At 28.9% G+C, this 19,224-nt stretch overlaps 1 protein-coding gene across 1 annotated transcript; it reads left to right on the plus strand.

Annotated features, from left to right (window-relative positions):
• The first annotated feature begins 10,832 nt into the window (after positions 1-10,832).
• Positions 10,833-16,511, plus strand: LOC120086635 (polygalacturonase QRT2-like). Its single transcript, XM_039043375.1, has 9 exons — positions 10,833-11,157; positions 11,252-11,380; positions 13,134-13,301; positions 13,403-13,423; positions 13,914-14,121; positions 14,232-14,313; positions 14,413-14,521; positions 15,720-15,836; positions 15,928-16,511. Exons 1-9 carry the CDS (start codon positions 10,855-10,857, stop codon positions 16,165-16,167), a joined length of 1,377 nt encoding a protein of 458 aa, XP_038899303.1. The 5' UTR covers positions 10,833-10,854; the 3' UTR covers positions 16,168-16,511.
• The last annotated feature ends 2,713 nt before the right edge of the window (positions 16,512-19,224 follow it).

Genomic DNA, 19,224 nt, shown 5'->3' on the forward strand with positions numbered 1-19,224 from the left:
ATTTCTATGTGATTGTAATTTCACATCGTGAAATTTTTCTGACCTACAATCTTTTTTCTCTTGTTTGAAGTTTTCTTTTTACATTGGTTTTTGTATTTCTAGTTTTATTGATTTCATTTACTTTCTCTATTATTTTTCTACTTATGCGTTAGTGGTGAGAAGTTTTTTTTTTTCCTTATTTCAACACTCCCTCCATTTATAAGGGGCTATACCAAATTCTTACCATTTTTCAAATTATTAACCGTAATTTTCAATTACTTCAATAATATTACTGTACCACCACGTGCATTGCACGTACACGTATTTTTTTAAAAAAATTTTGGGGTCAGTTTGAAGTGTTCAAATTGACAAGAGAGAGTTTGATTATATATGATATGATTAAACGAGTCAATTATATATGATATAGTTGACATGATGTATGAGATACATTAATTGGTAGAAAATGATATAAATATTATTTATATCTAGTGGAGGAGAAAAGGACTATAGTTTATATGTTGCATATGATGTGATATTAAAACTATAGGTTATAAATATAATATGATTATATTTATTTATAATTAAACAATTATGAGATAATTGTTGGTGGTTTTTCTCCATAACCGTATGAGATAGTGGGAGGTTGCATTCAGTTTTCATAACTGAAGGATAAGATGAAAATAGTTTTCATTTTGCAAAGAGATTGGATAATCGCTTCACGATTAGTACACTGCTTATCGTCTAGCTAATGAGAGCATACACAATAGCTCAAGTTTTCCTAAACGATCGTGTACACGCGCAGATTTCTAAACGATCGTATAGCTTTTTCTAAACGATGATGTGCGAGAGCAAGATTTTCTAAATGATCGTCTAAATGATCAGCCCCGATTACTAAACGATCATGCACCCTTTGCTAAACGATCAAGCATTCGTCTATACGATAGACACAAAATCTCTCCCACTTGCTTGGTCATTGTAAACGATCGTAGTTTCCTCCTTCCCTCTACTAAATCCAATAGAGCCCACACCTCCTGGATTCTCACTCCGAGAATACCGAGGTTACTGAGTGGTGGTGTCCTCCTTGTTGCCTATTCGTGTAGAAGACCGTTCGGTGGTGAGCGACAGCGAGATTTGGTGGATGATTGACTTGGCGATCACAGCGACAACGAGAAGTTGCTGGTCTTGACAAGAGCGAGAGGTCAAGGGAAGAAAAGTTCTTCAAATGTGAGTCTTTTGTCCTTTGTTATTTAATTGTTAAAAGCATGTTGTACTTTGTTTGTAGATGCATAACTTGTATGTTTGTTTGTGAATGTGGTATTTTTGTCACAATGAATTTGGAACGATCTTGCTTCCACTCATAGGTACTCTTTGATAAGAGTTCCTTCACATCTCACCGTTCATCTTCATTGTCAGATCTACAATGTGTTTGATTTTCAATTCTACAGTGCATTCGTTCTCAGTCGGCGTTCAGTATCGTTGTTCAGCTCGTGGGTCTTCACCGTTCTCAGTCGACATTTGATATCGTCGTTTGTCATTCAGGTCGTCATCGGCGTCGAATTTGCAAATCTGGTCGTGAGTTTTTCAGATTCGGTCATCTGTTTGCTCGACCTACTTGTGGGTCTTCAGATTTGGCTATGCAAGTTCGTTTTTCAGATCTGTTCCAATCATTGAGCTCCTTGTCAGATCCATTCAAGCTTGTGGGTTGAGTGAAGTTTTTCACAATTTTTGTGTGGGTTGTTTGAGTTGTTTGCTTGCTCCAAAGATAAAACTTTCGTTTTATATTTTCAATTTAGTAATTTAAAGTTATTTCATTCATTTTGTTTTTATTCCAATGATTAAACTTCTTGAGATTTTGAAATGTTGGAATGAAATTAGTTAAAAAATATATGTGTTTGTTTGATAATCTTGCTTGGTGAGGTTCAAGTGTATATTAGAACTTTTATTAAAATAAATTTATATTTTAGCCTTTAATATTTTATTTGTTCATTTGATTTTATCTCAAAATTTAATATAAACAAATTTAGGTATTATTGTTGATTATGGTTCATAAGATTTGGAAGTATTAAAATGAAAATTAGTTCAAGAATATGAACTTGTTTGATGGTCTTGCTTTTATCTTTTTGTTTGGTGGTTAATGTGCTTATAGAACATTTTCTTTGTTATATTTTGGTCTTGACAATATTTTATTTGTGTTCTTTTGTGTTTGTCTCACGTTGATATAAACAAATTTTTCCTTGTTATTGTTTGTCTCTATGAAATTCTTTTGAATGTTACTTATATTCAATTTTTATATTGATTATCTGCTTTCCGATGATGTGAAATAGTTAACTAATTTAAAACTAAAATTAAATTCTTGGATTTGAAAGCTTTTAAGGTAGTTATCTAGATATATGTGTGTATATGCTTAATGCATTCTAGACTTGGGTGGGAAGGGGTCAATAAAATGATAGAATTTAGGTGGGGGGTCCAAAGTACCATCTTGTTTGGTTTTAGTCAAAGTTGAGTGTGATCACATTTTATTCTTTTGGCTAAGATTTCTTTACTTAGAAATTTTATGACTCTCCAATTTGTGCTCATATATTGCAATTTATGTTCATATAAATTTTAGTCAATTTGTGCTCAAATTACTACGTATGAATAGTGTTATGGAAACTCTGATTGTTTTGTTGAGAGAAGATTGTTGTTTGAATGTTGTATTGGAAGTGCGTTTCTTTGAATAGGTGTCAAAGTAAAAAAAAATGGTTTTGTTGTATAGTGATGTCATTTGCCGAAATTTTTCTAAAGCATAAGAGTTAGTAAAGTTAGTTAAAATATAGTAATGTTCCCTAGGTTCTTTCTATTTTTGCTTCTAGATTTCATTGCAATTGACCCAGTTGAAGGGTGAGTTTCATAGAAGATTTTACTTTTAAGATACTTCACAAAGTGTTATCTTCATTTTCTTGTTGTAGGTATTTTTAGGATTTTTGGGTTTGAAAGTGCATGAAAAATGGATCAACTATGAAAGATAACTATGATGCATTTTCTAATTCTTTATTAAGTTCCTTCCATTTTGGCAAATGTATTAAACTCAACTTTGTTAGTGTCTATTATTATTTGGTCAATTTTTGTGTATTTTTTGTTTGTTTGGTCAATTTTTTTGTTTGTTGAAATCATAATATAGAAAAAAAATTAAGATTTTATTTTGTATACGTACAAGTAAGAGAAATATTATTGTTTTAAGAATATATTATTGATTTGCACATGCTTAAACAAAAAATATATATGTATTTTTAGTTAATGTCAATTTTTAACTCTTTGATCGACATTAAAAATGGATTGAACATTTAAAAAAATGTGGCATTAAAAAAATATCGGACAATTATTGAAAAAATTGGTAAAAACCCGACATAGAAGATGGTGTACAATGTCAGTTTTCAACTGACATTGAAGATGGTGTACAATATCGATTTTCAACCGACATGGAAGAATATTGGTATTTAAATTTTGGTTAGCTGTAATGTCGGTTTAAAACCGACATTAAAGACAACTGACATTAAAGACCTTTTATAACACAATCTTTGATGTCTATTTCAACCGACATTGTACCCCTGTAATGTCAGTTTTAAACCAACATTAAGGCCCAATTTTGCAGTAATGATTTAATAGAATTTTTGGACAAATGTTGTAACTTTTTAACCTTCTTCAACTTTTGTTAGTGTATTTTTATATTATATTTTAATTTATATCGGACTCTGATTAATTCAACCATTTTGCTTCTTCTTTTCACGAAGATAATTTCTCCCTAAATTTGATAGTAGTTGTTTTATTTCTCAAATTCTTTTTGTTATTTTGATTTCTTAACGGTAGCTATTACATTATTTTTGCATGAGTTTTTTTTTTAAAAATAAAAGTTAATGATTTAACAATTTTAAATTTTTGAGAGAGTGCATTCAAAATGTTAGGTTTGCTTACTTGTATTTTAGTATAAGTATTGCATTTATAGAATTATAATCTAATTATTGAGAGTATCCAAAGGTTTTTGTTTTCTTTTCTAAAAATAATTAAAATGCTATTATAAGATATATTTTTTTTCCTTGACATAATTTATTTAGTATATACACTAAATGGGAGGTTGATTGTTGTTGTTGTTATTATTATTTTGAAAGGAGATGGGAGGTTGGATTAGATACTAAGTATAAATATTGGTTTTTCTAACTCATATTATTTTGGTAACATTTTCTCGATAAAATTCAATTTTTGTCATCTAAAAAGAAAAAGCTAAAGTTAATGTATAGTTTCATATAAAATAAACACACAAAGTAGGGTTAGAAATTACAATGAAAGAGGAAAACATAAAATTGACGTGAATTACGGAGAAAATTAATATTTACAATTTTTTTTTTTTTATTATTTTTTTTTTTTTGCTTTATCCTAATATAGCAATCTAGAAATAATTTTTATTATGCCTCATTTACCACATGATCAAACTTCAGCAAAATATAAGTTCCACAAGGAAAAAACACAATATATTTGGACGATAATCTATATCATGTCACTTCGTAACTGTGGCAACTCACTTTTGATTGTCTCGCTGCTCTTCAATAACATATAGATCTCATCTTTGTAGTATTTACTACATTCCTAACAAACGCTGACCATTACGTAAATAAATCGCTTTGGAGAATTTTTTAAAGGAGAAGGTTTGATTGGACCAACGAAATGAAGCTCTCAATTAAGACATATTAGAATTGTAAAAGATGAAAATCTTGGAGAAAGAATTACTCGATCATACTCGAACATACTCGATCATACTCGATCATACTTGATTATAGTAGAATTGTACTCGATGCATTTTATTCCTCGATGAAGATATATTTATACATCATATAATAATGTAAAAAGTCCAAAGAGCATAATAGAAACTTCATTAATAGAATGATATAACTAATATCTAATTAATCAGTTTTATATCTAATGAGAAAAAATTAAAAGACATAAAGTCAATAAATAATCAAACTAATGTTGTTATCCTCAACTTGGCTTAATTCTTTCTCATTCATTCTTTTGGTGGTTCACAAATGAAGCTATCAATTAAGACAAAATTAAAAGAGAAGAGACTCATTTGATTTTTGTTTTTTGTTTTTTTAACATACTTATGATCACAATATTTAATTATTAATCAATACTTAAAATCTGTAACTGTATTTTGGTTTTCCCAAACGTTTTTTCAATTTAAAATACTCTATTTAACATTAATTTTGGATTGCGAAGGTATAGTGCTCTTGAGTGTCACGATTTTAACATTAATAAATATTGATGGTTGATAATTGAACTTATTTGAGTAGTTGATGTTTATTATTTGATTGGTAATTGATAATAAGATAATAACAACAATAATAATATAAAAATAAATTAGTAACTGAAAAAAAAAATCTCGTTACACGTTTCTAGAAAGTAAATTAGTTACAAATAATTAAAATTTACTAATTAAATTTATTTAAATAATTAAATAGATAATGCAATAAATGTTACATATTTACTTTAATAAAATAATTAATGCTTGAATGTTAAAAAAATAGAGAATTATAATTATTTTGAAATGGCATAACTGCAATGTAATAAAATGGTATTTAAGATGATATTTTAGACTAAAAATGTTTTAAAAAAACCCTAGCTTTTTAATATAGATATAGATATATGTATAGATATAGGCCTAGCTTATAAGTTATAGATATAGATTATATATCAATTTACTAATTTGATTTTAGATTATAATTATAATTATAATTAAAGGAAAAATCTTTAACTTATTGGAAAATGGAATGAATAAATTTATAAATATTATGATATATGTATAGATATAAATCTAGATTATAAGTTATAGACATAGATTATATATCAATTTCCTAATTTGATTTTATATTATAATTATAGTTATAATTAAAAGAAAAATCTTTAATTTATTGGATAATGAAATGACAATTTCTACTATTTTATTTTTCATAGTCCATAAGGACTGGTTGATGATTAATTTTTAATTTATTTTTTAATTAGATATTAAAAGTTTAGTGAGACATTAAGTTACAAAATGATTTTCTCAAACATGAGTTTATAATAGATCACTAAATGTTTTATTTTGTCAAAAAATATTATAAACAAAAACAATACATTAGTTATAAAAGAAGAAAAATATCATAACTATACACTCATGTATCTACGAATAAGTTTGCTCTCAAAATAATTAGTAGACGAATATTATAGTATATGTTATACGACAAAAAAGTATGTTATTTGGATCCAATAAATCATATAAAAAACATAAACCTAAAATTTAGAATATAGATACGATATATATGTATCATCATTTATAAAGAATCTATCATTATTTTTCAGATACCTTAAAAATTAAAATAATTTTTAAAACAATATATCGAGAGAACAAAAATGAAGAAGTGGAACTTCTAAAGATTGTTGAATAAGGGTGAGGAAGAAAACTTTTAGTAGAATAATGTGAAGTTATAGAACTTTTTAAAGTTCAAAACTTTTAAATTTTGATGTTTAATTAAATTAATCCAATAAAAGTAGGTAGTGGGGAAGTTACAAAACTTTTTAAATTTCAGAATTTTTAGATTTTGATGTCTAATTAAATTAAATCTAATAAAAGTAGCTAGTAAAGTGTGTATTGCTCTTGGCATTAATTTAACATTAATAATAATAATGAGGATAAATGAAATTAAATTAAATTAACTAAGGGCAATCTGTAGATTTGTTTATGCATGTACTAAAAAAATTAAGTTTCCTGAAAAAGAATGGAATAAGTATAAATTTAGAAGGGTATAATAGTCCAAAAATGATTTTTTTTTTTTTTTTTAAATAAAAAACATGAATCTCTATATATATTAGAAAAGTTCAACCATAAGTATGAAAGGATTCACATATATGATCTAAGTAGTGTCCTATATTCAAATTGATAATGATTAATATTTTCATAATTTAAAAAAATCATCGTATAAAAAGTTACTTATTTATTCTTTTAAAAAATAGTTGTTTAAAAAAACTACGATAACTACAAAATAGTTTTGATATATAGATTATTCAACTAACAAAATTCAATTGATTCAAGGTAGTCCATATTCACAATTATAATTCGTTACGTACCGACTCCATACATAACATATTATCAACTATAAGACTTTCTAGCCTCGAGATAGTTCTATTCATTACGAAAGAAAATCGATCAATTTTCGAGGAATCTTTTAAGTAATTATAGTAAATATGACAACATAAAACCCGAAACTACATGTCGCATAAACCCCCCATGCCTTTTACCCTTTATAAAAACACAACCACGTCAAGTTTCTAAGTTATGGGTCTTCTCCTCTTCTTTAACCCACCACGCAATTTCCCATTTTTTACCCAACTTTGTCAATTTCCCCTAACTTACCGAACAAACCTTCCAAACTCGATTTTAAACTATCTCAACCATATGACAAATTTTCATATATTCATCTACTATTTGTATTTGGATAGAATTACAGATTATGGAGAACTTTTCTAGTATTATATATGCTATGGTATCCTAGATAAATTTTCATATTTTGTCTTTATTCATGATATTTTTTTTTATTAAAAGAAGCATTTAAGTCTATTAAGAGATGCGTAAAATAAAACAATAATTACTAATGACATGTCAAATGTTGAATGGAATATATGTTTTGTAATATCATAGGTTTTCTCTCAAAGAATATGAGTGGATTTGGCTTTTAGTAAGTTTCAATATAATGATTGATCAAAATTTTGTTTGTATGTGTGTCGGTTCAAATTTTAGTTTTGACAATTTCTTTATCATTGGAAGCTCTATGTTATGGACACTTTTTTAGGAGATAATAAATTGTCATAATGTGATTGATAAAATTTTGTATAGTTGGATCTCGAGAAACTATAAAAGTATTTTATATATGAAAGTTTGACATAACAAATTTTTCTATTAAACAAAATATTTGAAAGTGCCTAAAAAACAGAGTTCATGATTGAAACAACCTAGGAATTTAGGTAAAGATCATGAATAAGTAAATATATAATATCTCTATTTGTTTAATTAACAAATAAATATAAAATAATGTATAACTGCTTTAAAATAAAGAAAAACGAATTAACTTATTTACAAATATAGCAAAATGTCAATATTTATATAAAAGTCTATCGTGGTCTATTATTGATAAATGGTAACATTTTGTTATATTTAAATATTTTCAACAATTTTACCATTTAAGATGATTACCCAAAATGTAAAATAATTACTTTTATGTTAGCATGAGCATATGGTTAAAGCATGTTGACTTATTTTAAGAAGTTGTAAGTTCAATCTTTTTTTTTTTTAATTTTCTTTAAACAAAAATTTGAATTCTCGCTACTTCTTGAAAAATAATTTTTTAAAAACTTTGGTGACATTTTGAAAATATGAAAATATTGTATGAGATTAGAGAGGTGAATTGCGTAATAATCTTCTTATAAAATTTTAGACGTAGCCTTTAATTTTGAGAAAAGTAGTGAATCCAAAGAGGTTTATTATTCCTATTTTTCCTTTAAGGCCAACCAATTCATTCAGTGGAATTTAACTTGTACGCATTGCATATAAGTACAAACACAAACAATTACAATGACATATTTCTTTTTAACTTTATGAGGCAAAATATGTGTAATTTTGGTCCATTATCACAACATATTTATATATTTTTTTAACATCTATTTTTTTAAAAATAAATTTAAATTGTAAAAAAAAAAAAAAGTTCCGTACGAGTCAAAAATTTGACTTTTCTGGTCCTATATAGGTGGCCTCTACATATAAAACAATGAAACTTTAATTTAGTTGTAAAGAAAAAAAAATAAAGAAAGCCTTTTGAATTTGATTGTCAAAGTTTTTGTGTCATTATTTTGTGATAGGAACTGAACTAAAAAGTGGGAATTTGCCAAATATTCTTTTCCCCTATTAATTTATAACTGAAAACTGAATTGTACCTAACATAAACCCTACCCTCCTATCTCTACAAAACTCTTATTTATTTATTTATTTTGTTTTTAAAATTATATTTATCCTTAAGTTAAATTTGGACCATCACAAAATAAATATTGAAGACAAAATTTGACCCAAATGACAGATTTTTTTCCCCCTTTTTTGTTAAGATAAAATTAATTAATATGGATCTCCTTTATAGTGGAACCTGATCAATCTTTTTTTTTTTTTTTAAAAATAATAATAAATAAAGTACAATTTTGGAAGAATAAAAAAGTAATTTGAATAGCTTTTTGCCTTCCAAAGATCATTTCATCACATCATATGTCATATAAAAAAACTTTTATAAATAACAAAATAATTTTAACTTTTTGTTGTTTTGAATATAGTTGAACTTAATTAAGATTATTGTTTCAAAGATTAGAAGGTTGAATCATTGTTCGACAATTTATTGAGATTTAAAGGAAAAACCATTTAAACTTTTTTTCAAAAGAAAAAGTATCTCTTTTTCAACCCTTTTTTCAATATATGATTGTAATAAGGAAAATTTTCACATATAGAAAAAATATCAAACTATTTACAAAAATAGCAAAAACATTAGAAGACATTAACATACTTCTATCAATGTCTATCAGTGATAGACTTTTATCAGTTTCTATCATTGACAATTGATAGACACTAATAGATTTCTATTAGCTTTTATCAACATATATCAATCTCTATCAAAGAAGATTAAATTTTGGGTTATTTTATGTAAATAGTTTTCCTTATTTTTCTATTTTTGAAAATCTCCTTTCTAATAAACTAGTAAGAACGATTATAAACAAATAAATTATTTTAAATGAAAAATTTGTTGAAAATATTTACAAATAATAGTAAAATATCATTGTCTATCTGTGATAGATCGCGATAGACTACTATCTTTGGGTCTTTTATAAATATTTTGGTTCATTTTCCTATATTTGAAAATAGCCCTTATAAATGTAATAATCAATTTTGCAAAATCTACAAATTATAATAGTTTGATTAATATCTTCCTCTAAATTTCTAAATTTCTATTTATTCACTCAATTGTATCATTTGCTAACTTTTAAAATAAAAATTATATTTTGAAAAAACACTTGAATTAGAAACTAAAATATATATATTCACCTAAAAGAAATATCCCCAACTATGCCTCTAAGAAATTAAATCAAGAATTTTTTTTAGTACTAACTAATATTTGAGAATTTGAACTTTCGATTCAGAAGCATATATCAATTATTAATAAATTGTACATGTTCATGATGACAAATTAATTCTAGATGATAACGTTTAAAAAAAAAAAAAAACCCTAAAATAAACATAACCATATTTTTGCGTTTAAGATATAGTTTTGGCTATAGTTGTAGCGAAATTATTCAACAAAGTATAGCTAAATTTAATTAACAAATAGGGTTTATCCATGCAAATCCATGCATTAATACTTAATTTAAAATAAATTACCCCAAACAAATTATACATAAACCATTGAGATTAAAATTAAAATTTGATTTTCGAGTGAAAAAAAGAAAATAATAACCCAAAAGTCGGCTACCGGCCAACTCATTCTTGCATCTCAATCTCTTGCTTTTCAATCCAAAACTCTCACACTCATGTTTTTGCAGCCAAAAAGAAAAAAGAAAAAAAAAAAAAAAAAAAAATCCTCTCTCTTTAAAAATTTCCAAGCAAACTTCCATTCATTTCCTATAAAGAACCCCACAAATCTTAAAGTACATTTCATGTTTTTGATTTGATTCAGTTGGTCACCCACAATTCCATCAAAACTTTCCCTACTTTCTTCCCTTCCCCCCCCCCCCCCCCCCCCCCCCTCAAACTCCTTTCCCCTTTTATAACTGCACGATATGATGTGCTGCCAATTATTCAGTCATCGTTGTTGTCTTCTTCTTCTTTCCTTTCTAATTACCATGGCCATCTCCGAGTTTTTCTCAACATGTTCTGGCTCGTATGCTGACATTGATCCTCCGCCGTCAATTAGCAGTGGTGACAAAGAAGATCATGATCAACATTATTACGAGTACTCCTCTGAATTCTCAAGCATGTTGAGGACGAGGTTAGAGAAGATGGCACCGTCGCCTGTAGCGTCGTCCGAAATATTCAACGTCGATGATTATGGAGCAATGGGTGACGGAGAAGACGATAGCGAGGTGGGTTTTTTATTTTATTTTTATAGAATATAGCACTATAATTGTGAAATAATGAGTTTGGGAGCTGAAATGTTTTGTGTTTTAATTATTTCAGGCGTTTAAAGAAGCTTGGAAGGACGCTTGTTCTTCTACAAATGCCATTTTTTTGGTTCCATGTGACAGAATTTATCATCTTAAGCCAATCACCTTCTCTGGTCCTTGTAACTCTCCTCTTCTATTTAAGGTATATGTTTTACAAAATCATCTCACTATATTTTTTAAATATTCAATAAAAAAAACACATTTTTCATTTTTGGACAAAAGCTTATTTTATATTTTGTTATGACTTTGTAATAATTTTGTAACGTATAGATTATAACCGTTAATATATATACACACTCATAAGTATAACGATCAAATTATTACCAAATGAGACATTTAATCTTAATCAAAAGTATAATGACCAAACTGTTGCAAACTAAACTCAATTATATTATTTTTAGATTTTTTAACCATTTTATTAAAAAAGATATTATTATTATTGAATAAATATTGATAGACTTGATTTGGATTATGTTGTCTAGTGACGTGTATTGATTTTGTAAGTTTAATTGAAAAAAGTATGATTTAAAATATGAATGTTTTACTAAAAAAAATATATATTTTTTTAATCTTTTTACTATGGTAGGTAGAAAGTTCTATTTTACTTTCTTACGTGGGTTATTTGAATTGATCAAATTATGTATATTGCATTAAATAAATAATAATTCTGTTTCACTCATATTTCTATGGTCTAAAAAGTAGTTGTTGTGGAGGAAATATTTTTTTCCATATGGTAAATTTATATAAATTGCAATCTTTTATTAGTAATAAGTCGTCATAAATTCCTTTTGTATTTATTTCATTTAGTTAACGGTTTTCATTTCCTCTTCTTCACAACGTTACATTTTTCAACTCTTCCATTTTTTATTTGTTTTTTTCTTCCCCTTTTTCACTTTTCTTGTTGTTTAGTGGTTTAAGGATGTCTCTCCTTTCACATTTTAATAACGTTAAAAAAAAAAAAAAAAAAAATTATTACTTAAAATTTAGGATGTAGGGAGCTTATAGGATTCGAGGGTGTTGAGGAATCTACATTTAAAAACTCTCCCATTCCAATTTGTTTCGAGAACCATATGTTATCTAGTATGGTATCAGTGCTTATCAAGTCCAAATAGACATTTGGTCTAAAAAATATATCTGATCTCAGAAAAGTAAACTCAAAGAGGCACTATCTTCAGGAATAGATGGATCATTCTTCTTATTGTCAAAATGGTTTTGAGATGAAATCTCATGTTATCTAATACATGATTGAGTAATTTTTATTTAAAGTTTGTTCATTTTTAAAAAAGGTGGCTTTTTATCTCCTCTAGAAATAAGATTTAAGAAGAAAAAAGGAAAAAGAAAAACTCATCCCATTGCTTCTCCATTTTGTTACGGTATGTCAAGGGGTTCATGCGTATTTTCGTTCGTATATTATTGCAATTATTTTGGAAAGTGAGATACTTTGGTGAACATTTATTGGAAATGGTATAGTTATGCAAATTCCTATATTTTAAAATGAAAAGTTAAACATCTTTTCTCAACCAAAAAAAAAAAAAAAAAAGTTAACATCGACATAAAATGTAGATATTTTCTTTTATATATAACTCAAGAATTTATTTTAATTATTGAAAATCAATAATATGTTATTTCTTTGACAATACTATGCTGAGTTCAATTATAATAATATTATTTTCTCTAATAATTTAAGAAAAAATTTCAAAAATCAAAAAATAAGAAAAACTATTTACTCAATAATAAAATTTCAATTTTCTTTAATAGAGGATGTTGTGTCTATAGTTTTTTTTTTTTTTTTTTTTTTTTTTTTCTATTTCTGTAAATGCTTTGACATTTTTTTTATTGGTAAAAATTTCCTTATAATTTTTATTTAATTCTATTCTTTTTTTCCAACATGGAAGATCGAAGGGACAATAAAGGCATCCCCACATATATCAGATTATGAGAAAGACAGAAGGCATTGGATTATTTTTCAAAATATATCAAATTTTAGAGTGGAAGGTAAAGGCATCATTAATGGAAATGGAAGAAAATGGTGGTCAAATTCATGCAAAGTCAATAAAACTCTGGTGAGTTAAAATTTTTAATTCAATTCATTTTTTTATTAATATAATCATAACTTATTTTGTGTATTAAATGATTTCTTTTCCCCTTTTTCTTGTTTTTTCAGCCTTGCAAGGAAGCTCCAACAGTAAGTTCATTTTCATATCCATATGAGTAAAAGTTATTAATCATTTACCATTGCCAAATTGGGTAATTGGGTTGGGATTAACTTGTTTAAAAATTAAATGGATAAAGTTTAACTAAAGAAATTAATATTATTATTGTATCTATTGAAATCATTAAACAGGATTATGTGGTTTTGAAACTTTGAGAGAAATAAGAACATCTTTAAATAGGTCATTTTGCTAAAATACATCATAAAAGAAACAGAAAAAACACTTTTAAGAAATTAGTTGTTTTACATGATCATTTTAGTTCTGAAAAAAAAGAAAAAATCATCTCCAAAATAGTTTCAAGAGATCCTATCAAATATCAAGGGCTTATTTGAAATGATTTTCAAGTGTTTAAAACAAAAATGTTTTAAAGTATTTAGAAATTCGTTTCAAATGGACTCAAAATTTAGTTTTTGTTTCCTCATACTTTCATTAACTTTGAAATTAATCTCTCTCTCTATTCAGGCTGTTACATTCTATGAATGTACCAATCTAAGGGTGGAAGGGATAAGGTTCAGAAATGCACAAAGGATGCATCTTTCTTTTCAGAAATGCAACAATGTCAAAGCTCTAAATCTCTGGATATATGCACCAGGAAACAGCCCCAACACTGATGGCATCCATGTCACAGGCACCCAATCAATTGTCATAAAAAACTGTCTTATAATGACTGGTATTCCTATTCCCAAACCTTCAAATAAATACACTATATATAACTAAAACGAGAACTTGTTTTTTAATTTTATGATAGTTCTGAAATATGTCTATGGTATTCTTTTGGAGGTGATGACTGCATTTCGATCGTAAGTGGGTCGAAAAATGTCCGAGCAAAGGGCATCACTTGTGGACCAGGTCATGGAATCAGGTACCAACAACAAAGCTCCAAAACTTAGCTAATTTCATTCAATGGGGTTCGTATTATTGATTGTGTGTGTGTTTTTTCTTTTCCTGATTTATTTTGCAGTATTGGAAGCTTGGGAGCTGGAAAATCAGAAGCGGAGGTTTCTAATGTGGTGGTTGATACAGCAAAGTTTTCAGGAACATCAAATGGAGTGAGAATTAAAACTTGGCAGGTAAAAGGATTGCTCTAAATTTTCCGTGTAGCTCAAAGAAAACTTGTTTAGAACAGTAAAGATCACTTGTTTTGACTTGAAAATTGAAGGTATTTCACTTTGTTAAGACTCAAAAATCAGAAAATGAAAGAAGTTTACTGGATGCAAAAGCAACAGTGTTTGTGCCTGCTGATTTTGACACCAGAACTTGACCTGCACATTACTTAATCCTCTACTTTTTGACCAACTAAATACCTGTAGAAGTTTAGGTATCATGTGCTTTTCAAACCTACCAAACAATTAACATTTTTTTCACAAGTCAATGACCTTCAGGAGGGAAGGGGGAAGTTTGGTCTGTTTTCTCCCCTGCCAGTCAGCTAAGAATTTGACATTGAAAAATCCACAATAGATTAGCCTAGTTGTCAATAATAATCATAGGGTATAATTTATAAAAATAAAAGAAAATGGAGAGAATGGATACAATTCATGGTGATCAACAAGCTAATATCCTATGAATTTTCTTGGGACCAAATGTTGTAGGGTAGATAGGTGTGTCGTTGAGGTGTACACAAACTGACCAAATTGCTCACAAATATCAAGAACAAAAAAAAAGTATTGAAAAGTTTTCAAACTTAGTGGACCGGTAAAATTAATATATAATGGAAGCTTCTGCTCAAAAGCAAGATAAACAGCAAAAAATCCAATGGGCCATGCCTTGTCATTCTTTCTTTAATTTTCTTTATACTTAAAGAATTGGCATGGCATATTTCGAGTTTTTTGACAGTTTGGAGAAGAGAAAGGTTTCATTCCATCTTTTTCTCTTCCATTGTTTACAAAAATTTGGAAAATTATTTAGTATAAGTCTTGTTTTGTTGGTTTCTTAACTTCCAGGTTCAATTTTGGTCTACAAAATTTGAGCAAAAATTGCTTTCGTCTTACATTTGAAATCAAATGAAACGGGTTTGATATTAAATACCAAAACTGAGAACTTAAGATTTATGAAAGCTTTTACAAATTTATGACTATTCATAAAAGTTCAAGACCTAAAACTAGAAGAGTAAAAGCAGAGAGCCCAATGTGGAAGTTTTACCAACCAAAAGAAAATTTCAGCATTTCCCTTTTAGAAACACACAACCTAACAGCTAGATTTAATGTTCTGATTTGACTTAAATTACTTCATCAAATATTTCTTTAGTTCTAACCCAACATTGGTCTACAGGGAGGAAAAGGGTATGCACAAAACATAATATTCCAGAATATTGTGATGGACAATGTGACCAACCCAATAATCATAGATCAAAACTACTGTGACCAGAAAGAACCATGCACACAACAGGTAAACACTTCAAAAACCGAATTCAGGACAAATCAAAAGTTTCAATATATACAAAATTTTTGTCCTAAGCATTTTATCAAACACATTACAGGCAGACGCAGTACAAGTGAGTAATGTAATGTACCAGAATATCAGAGGCACAAGCGCTTCAGAAGTGGCTGTGAAATTCGATTGCAGCAAAAGCTTCCCATGTCAGGGAATTCTTCTACAAGACATCAATCTGGTTCGCAAAGGAAAAAATGACGACAAATCGACCCAAGCTGAAGCTTCCTGTAAAAATGTCAAGTTGAAGAACAGAGGAAGGGTTTCTCCACAGTGCGCTGGACGATGAAGATGAAGATGAAGAAGAAGAAGAAGAAATGGCGGATCCAGTTTTCGCAAATGCTTGATCGGGTCACTGTGAATTCAAATAATTTATACTTTTCGTAGGCATTTGGATTAGTGGTTCGTTCTATTCAATTTAGATTTTTTCCCCGTTATTTGGGATGAACATGTAAAATAGGGGTTATTGTTTGGGGTTACCATTATGACTGATTATAGTATTAATTAAAAGAAGTCATAGGTTGGTTGTATCAAGGGCTCGTTGCAATATGGGCAAAATAAGTTTATAATATTAAGCTTGTAGTCTAAATCTTTTAATTTTGTAAAAAAGCAAAAAATAAGTCCAACTCACAATTTAATAATGAAAGTATTAAAAAAAATGCACAAACACAGTTGAATTAAAATGATACACTTAGATTTTTTTAAAAAAAAAAAAAAACTTGAACTTCCTCTTCTTCGAAAGCAGTAGACCCCTCTCCCCTCCCCCAACATCTCTCTTCAACTCCACACGATATGTCGCCAACCACCGCCACCTCCCTGACGCTTACCTCCGTCGATCGCTGCACGTTCGGTCAGCGATCTTCGGTTGTCTATCGCCGATTTTCTCTTTCTCTATCTATCTTTCTTTCCCCTAACATCTCTCTTTCACTAATTCCGCACCATTTGTTGCTAACCTCCGCTTACCCTACCCTTCGTCGACCACTAGACGTCCGGCCGCTGATTGTCAATTGCCACTTTTCTCTCTATAAATTAATTATTTAGGGATTTATGTAATAAAAAATAATTAGAAATTCATAATTACTAAACCAAAAAATTATTTATTGATTGCATATTTGCCATATTTTCAAAGTTTGAAAAGTTTAAGTAATAATTACTAAACCCTAAATTTAATTTGCTACCCAATACAATTTTCCTTGTATTAATTAATAATAAATAAATAAAGTTGTTTCTTTTTTTCTCTATGCGGAAGGGTTTAAGGATAATAATTAAGTGTATCATGACATTTTAAAAAAATTGTAAATATAACAAAATCTATTAGGAAAATTTGTACAGATGACCCATTTTTTAGGCCCAAAATGTCAATGACCCTCTGCTGACATCATCACCATACCAGATTATGTAAATGCCCTTACTTCTTTTTCTTCTTACCCTTTTACTGAAAACCAACCAAAACTAAAAACTTTTCAAAGGTAACGGCTTCGTATCGCTCATAAGTTCCGAACGGTCTCGTTGTGTTTGAAATCCATCATTTGGGCTTGCAAAATCTTCCACTTCCACCGAAAAATCGAATCTGATCGGTAAGTCCGATTATGTCCTAAACTAATCGGTAATGGGGAAAGGGTGGGTCATTCTAGGGTTTACAAATACTATGAGCCTATGATTTTTTTTTTCTTTTGGTTTTCGATGTGTTCTGAGGTTGAAGACGAGTAAAAAGAGAGAATATGAACGAGATAAGTGAGAGTGAAATCGGCGAGAGCGATGCTAGAGAGAGCGACATTAGAAAGGATGGATCAATTTGGGGTTTAGAAATACTGTGAACTTATGGTTTTTTTGTTTGTTTTTTTAGTTTTCGATGTGTTCTGAGGTTGAAGACGAGTAAAAAGAGAGAATGTGAGCGAGATAAGTGAGAGTGAAATGGGCCAGAATGATACTAGAAAGAACGATACTAGAGAGAACAACACCAGAGAGAGCGATACCAGAGAAAGTGACACCAGAGAGAGAGCGATACCAGAGAAAGCGACACTAGAGAGAGCGATACTAGAGAGAGCGACACTAACGAGACAATGTCTAGTGAGAGTGGTTCTAGCGAGACTTAAATAGAATGTTGTGTTTATAATTTTTTTTCTGAAGGAATTACTGATTGAATCTTTATTTCATGCAGAAGTGATTTAAGATGTCAACATGTTTCAGAATATCTGTAGTTGAGTGATTACCCAGTCAAATAACGAGTTTGGCCCACATTGCTAATGCGAACAAGACTGTGAAGGAGAAGCTTACCCCATGACAGTTAGAGATGTTCAAGAGAACAGTTTTTAGGCGATTTGTAGACATTGACATGGTATTCAACATCCCAATTATCCACCATATATTATTGAGAGAAGTGAAGAGCACGAGAACTGACTCAATGAGATTCTCTGTTGGCAAAAAGGTCGTCAGGTTTTCGAAGGATAATTTTTTTATTGATGACTGGTTTGTGGCAATCCCCAACGCGAGTTGATCATAATGAGGAGTCCTCATATGAAATTGCAATCAAGTATTTTGGTAATCGAGTGACAAAGGACACATTACATTTCAGTCTACTATAAGAAAGATACAAGGAGTTGGAGTTCGAAAATGATGAGGATGTTGTGAAGATCACCCTAGTGTACTACATGGAGGTTGTAATGATGGGAAAGAACAAACAGAAAAGTGCAGTGGAACTTAAACAATTTAAGGATGTTCAGAACATAAAGTATTATAATAGTCTAGATTGGGGTACCATTATTTGGGAGAGGACATTCGATGCTCTAAAGACTGCGTTGAATGATAAGATTAGTTTATACAAGACGAAGGTGAAAGAAAATAAAAATTATGTCATGAAGTACTCTTTGTGTGGATTTCCATAAGCGTTCCAGGTAAATTTTCTTAACATAATAATGGTGTTGTTTGATTTAACATTATTATTGTTCTTAATATATGTTAAATCTTATTTAGATATGGACGTACGAGATCCTAGTAGCATCGATAGTTGGGAACATTGTTGAGCAAAGGAGCAAGGTGGCTTTACCTCGTATATTACGATTGTCATGCTCCCACTCAGTGTCCTTCAAAGTACTCAAGAGAGATATATTCGAGTCTAACAATGTAAGTGTATTTTATGCATAATATGTTTATTTGGTTGTTAAATTGATAGTAACCATTTTACTGGGATGTTAATGCAGACTAAGGTTAAAGAGGGTCTTGTCATGACCGACGCTGAGAAGGAGTTTTGGGATACCCTAGTGGACAGACAACCTATATTCAATCTAGGTTCCAATGATGATAGTGCTGAAAGTGACAGTAGGTCGAGTAGTGGAAGCAGTTCTAA

The sequence above is a fragment of the Benincasa hispida genome, chromosome 9 (genome assembly GCF_009727055.1).
Source record: "Benincasa hispida cultivar B227 chromosome 9, ASM972705v1, whole genome shotgun sequence".
Lineage (NCBI taxonomy): Eukaryota > Viridiplantae > Streptophyta > Magnoliopsida > Cucurbitales > Cucurbitaceae > Benincasa > Benincasa hispida.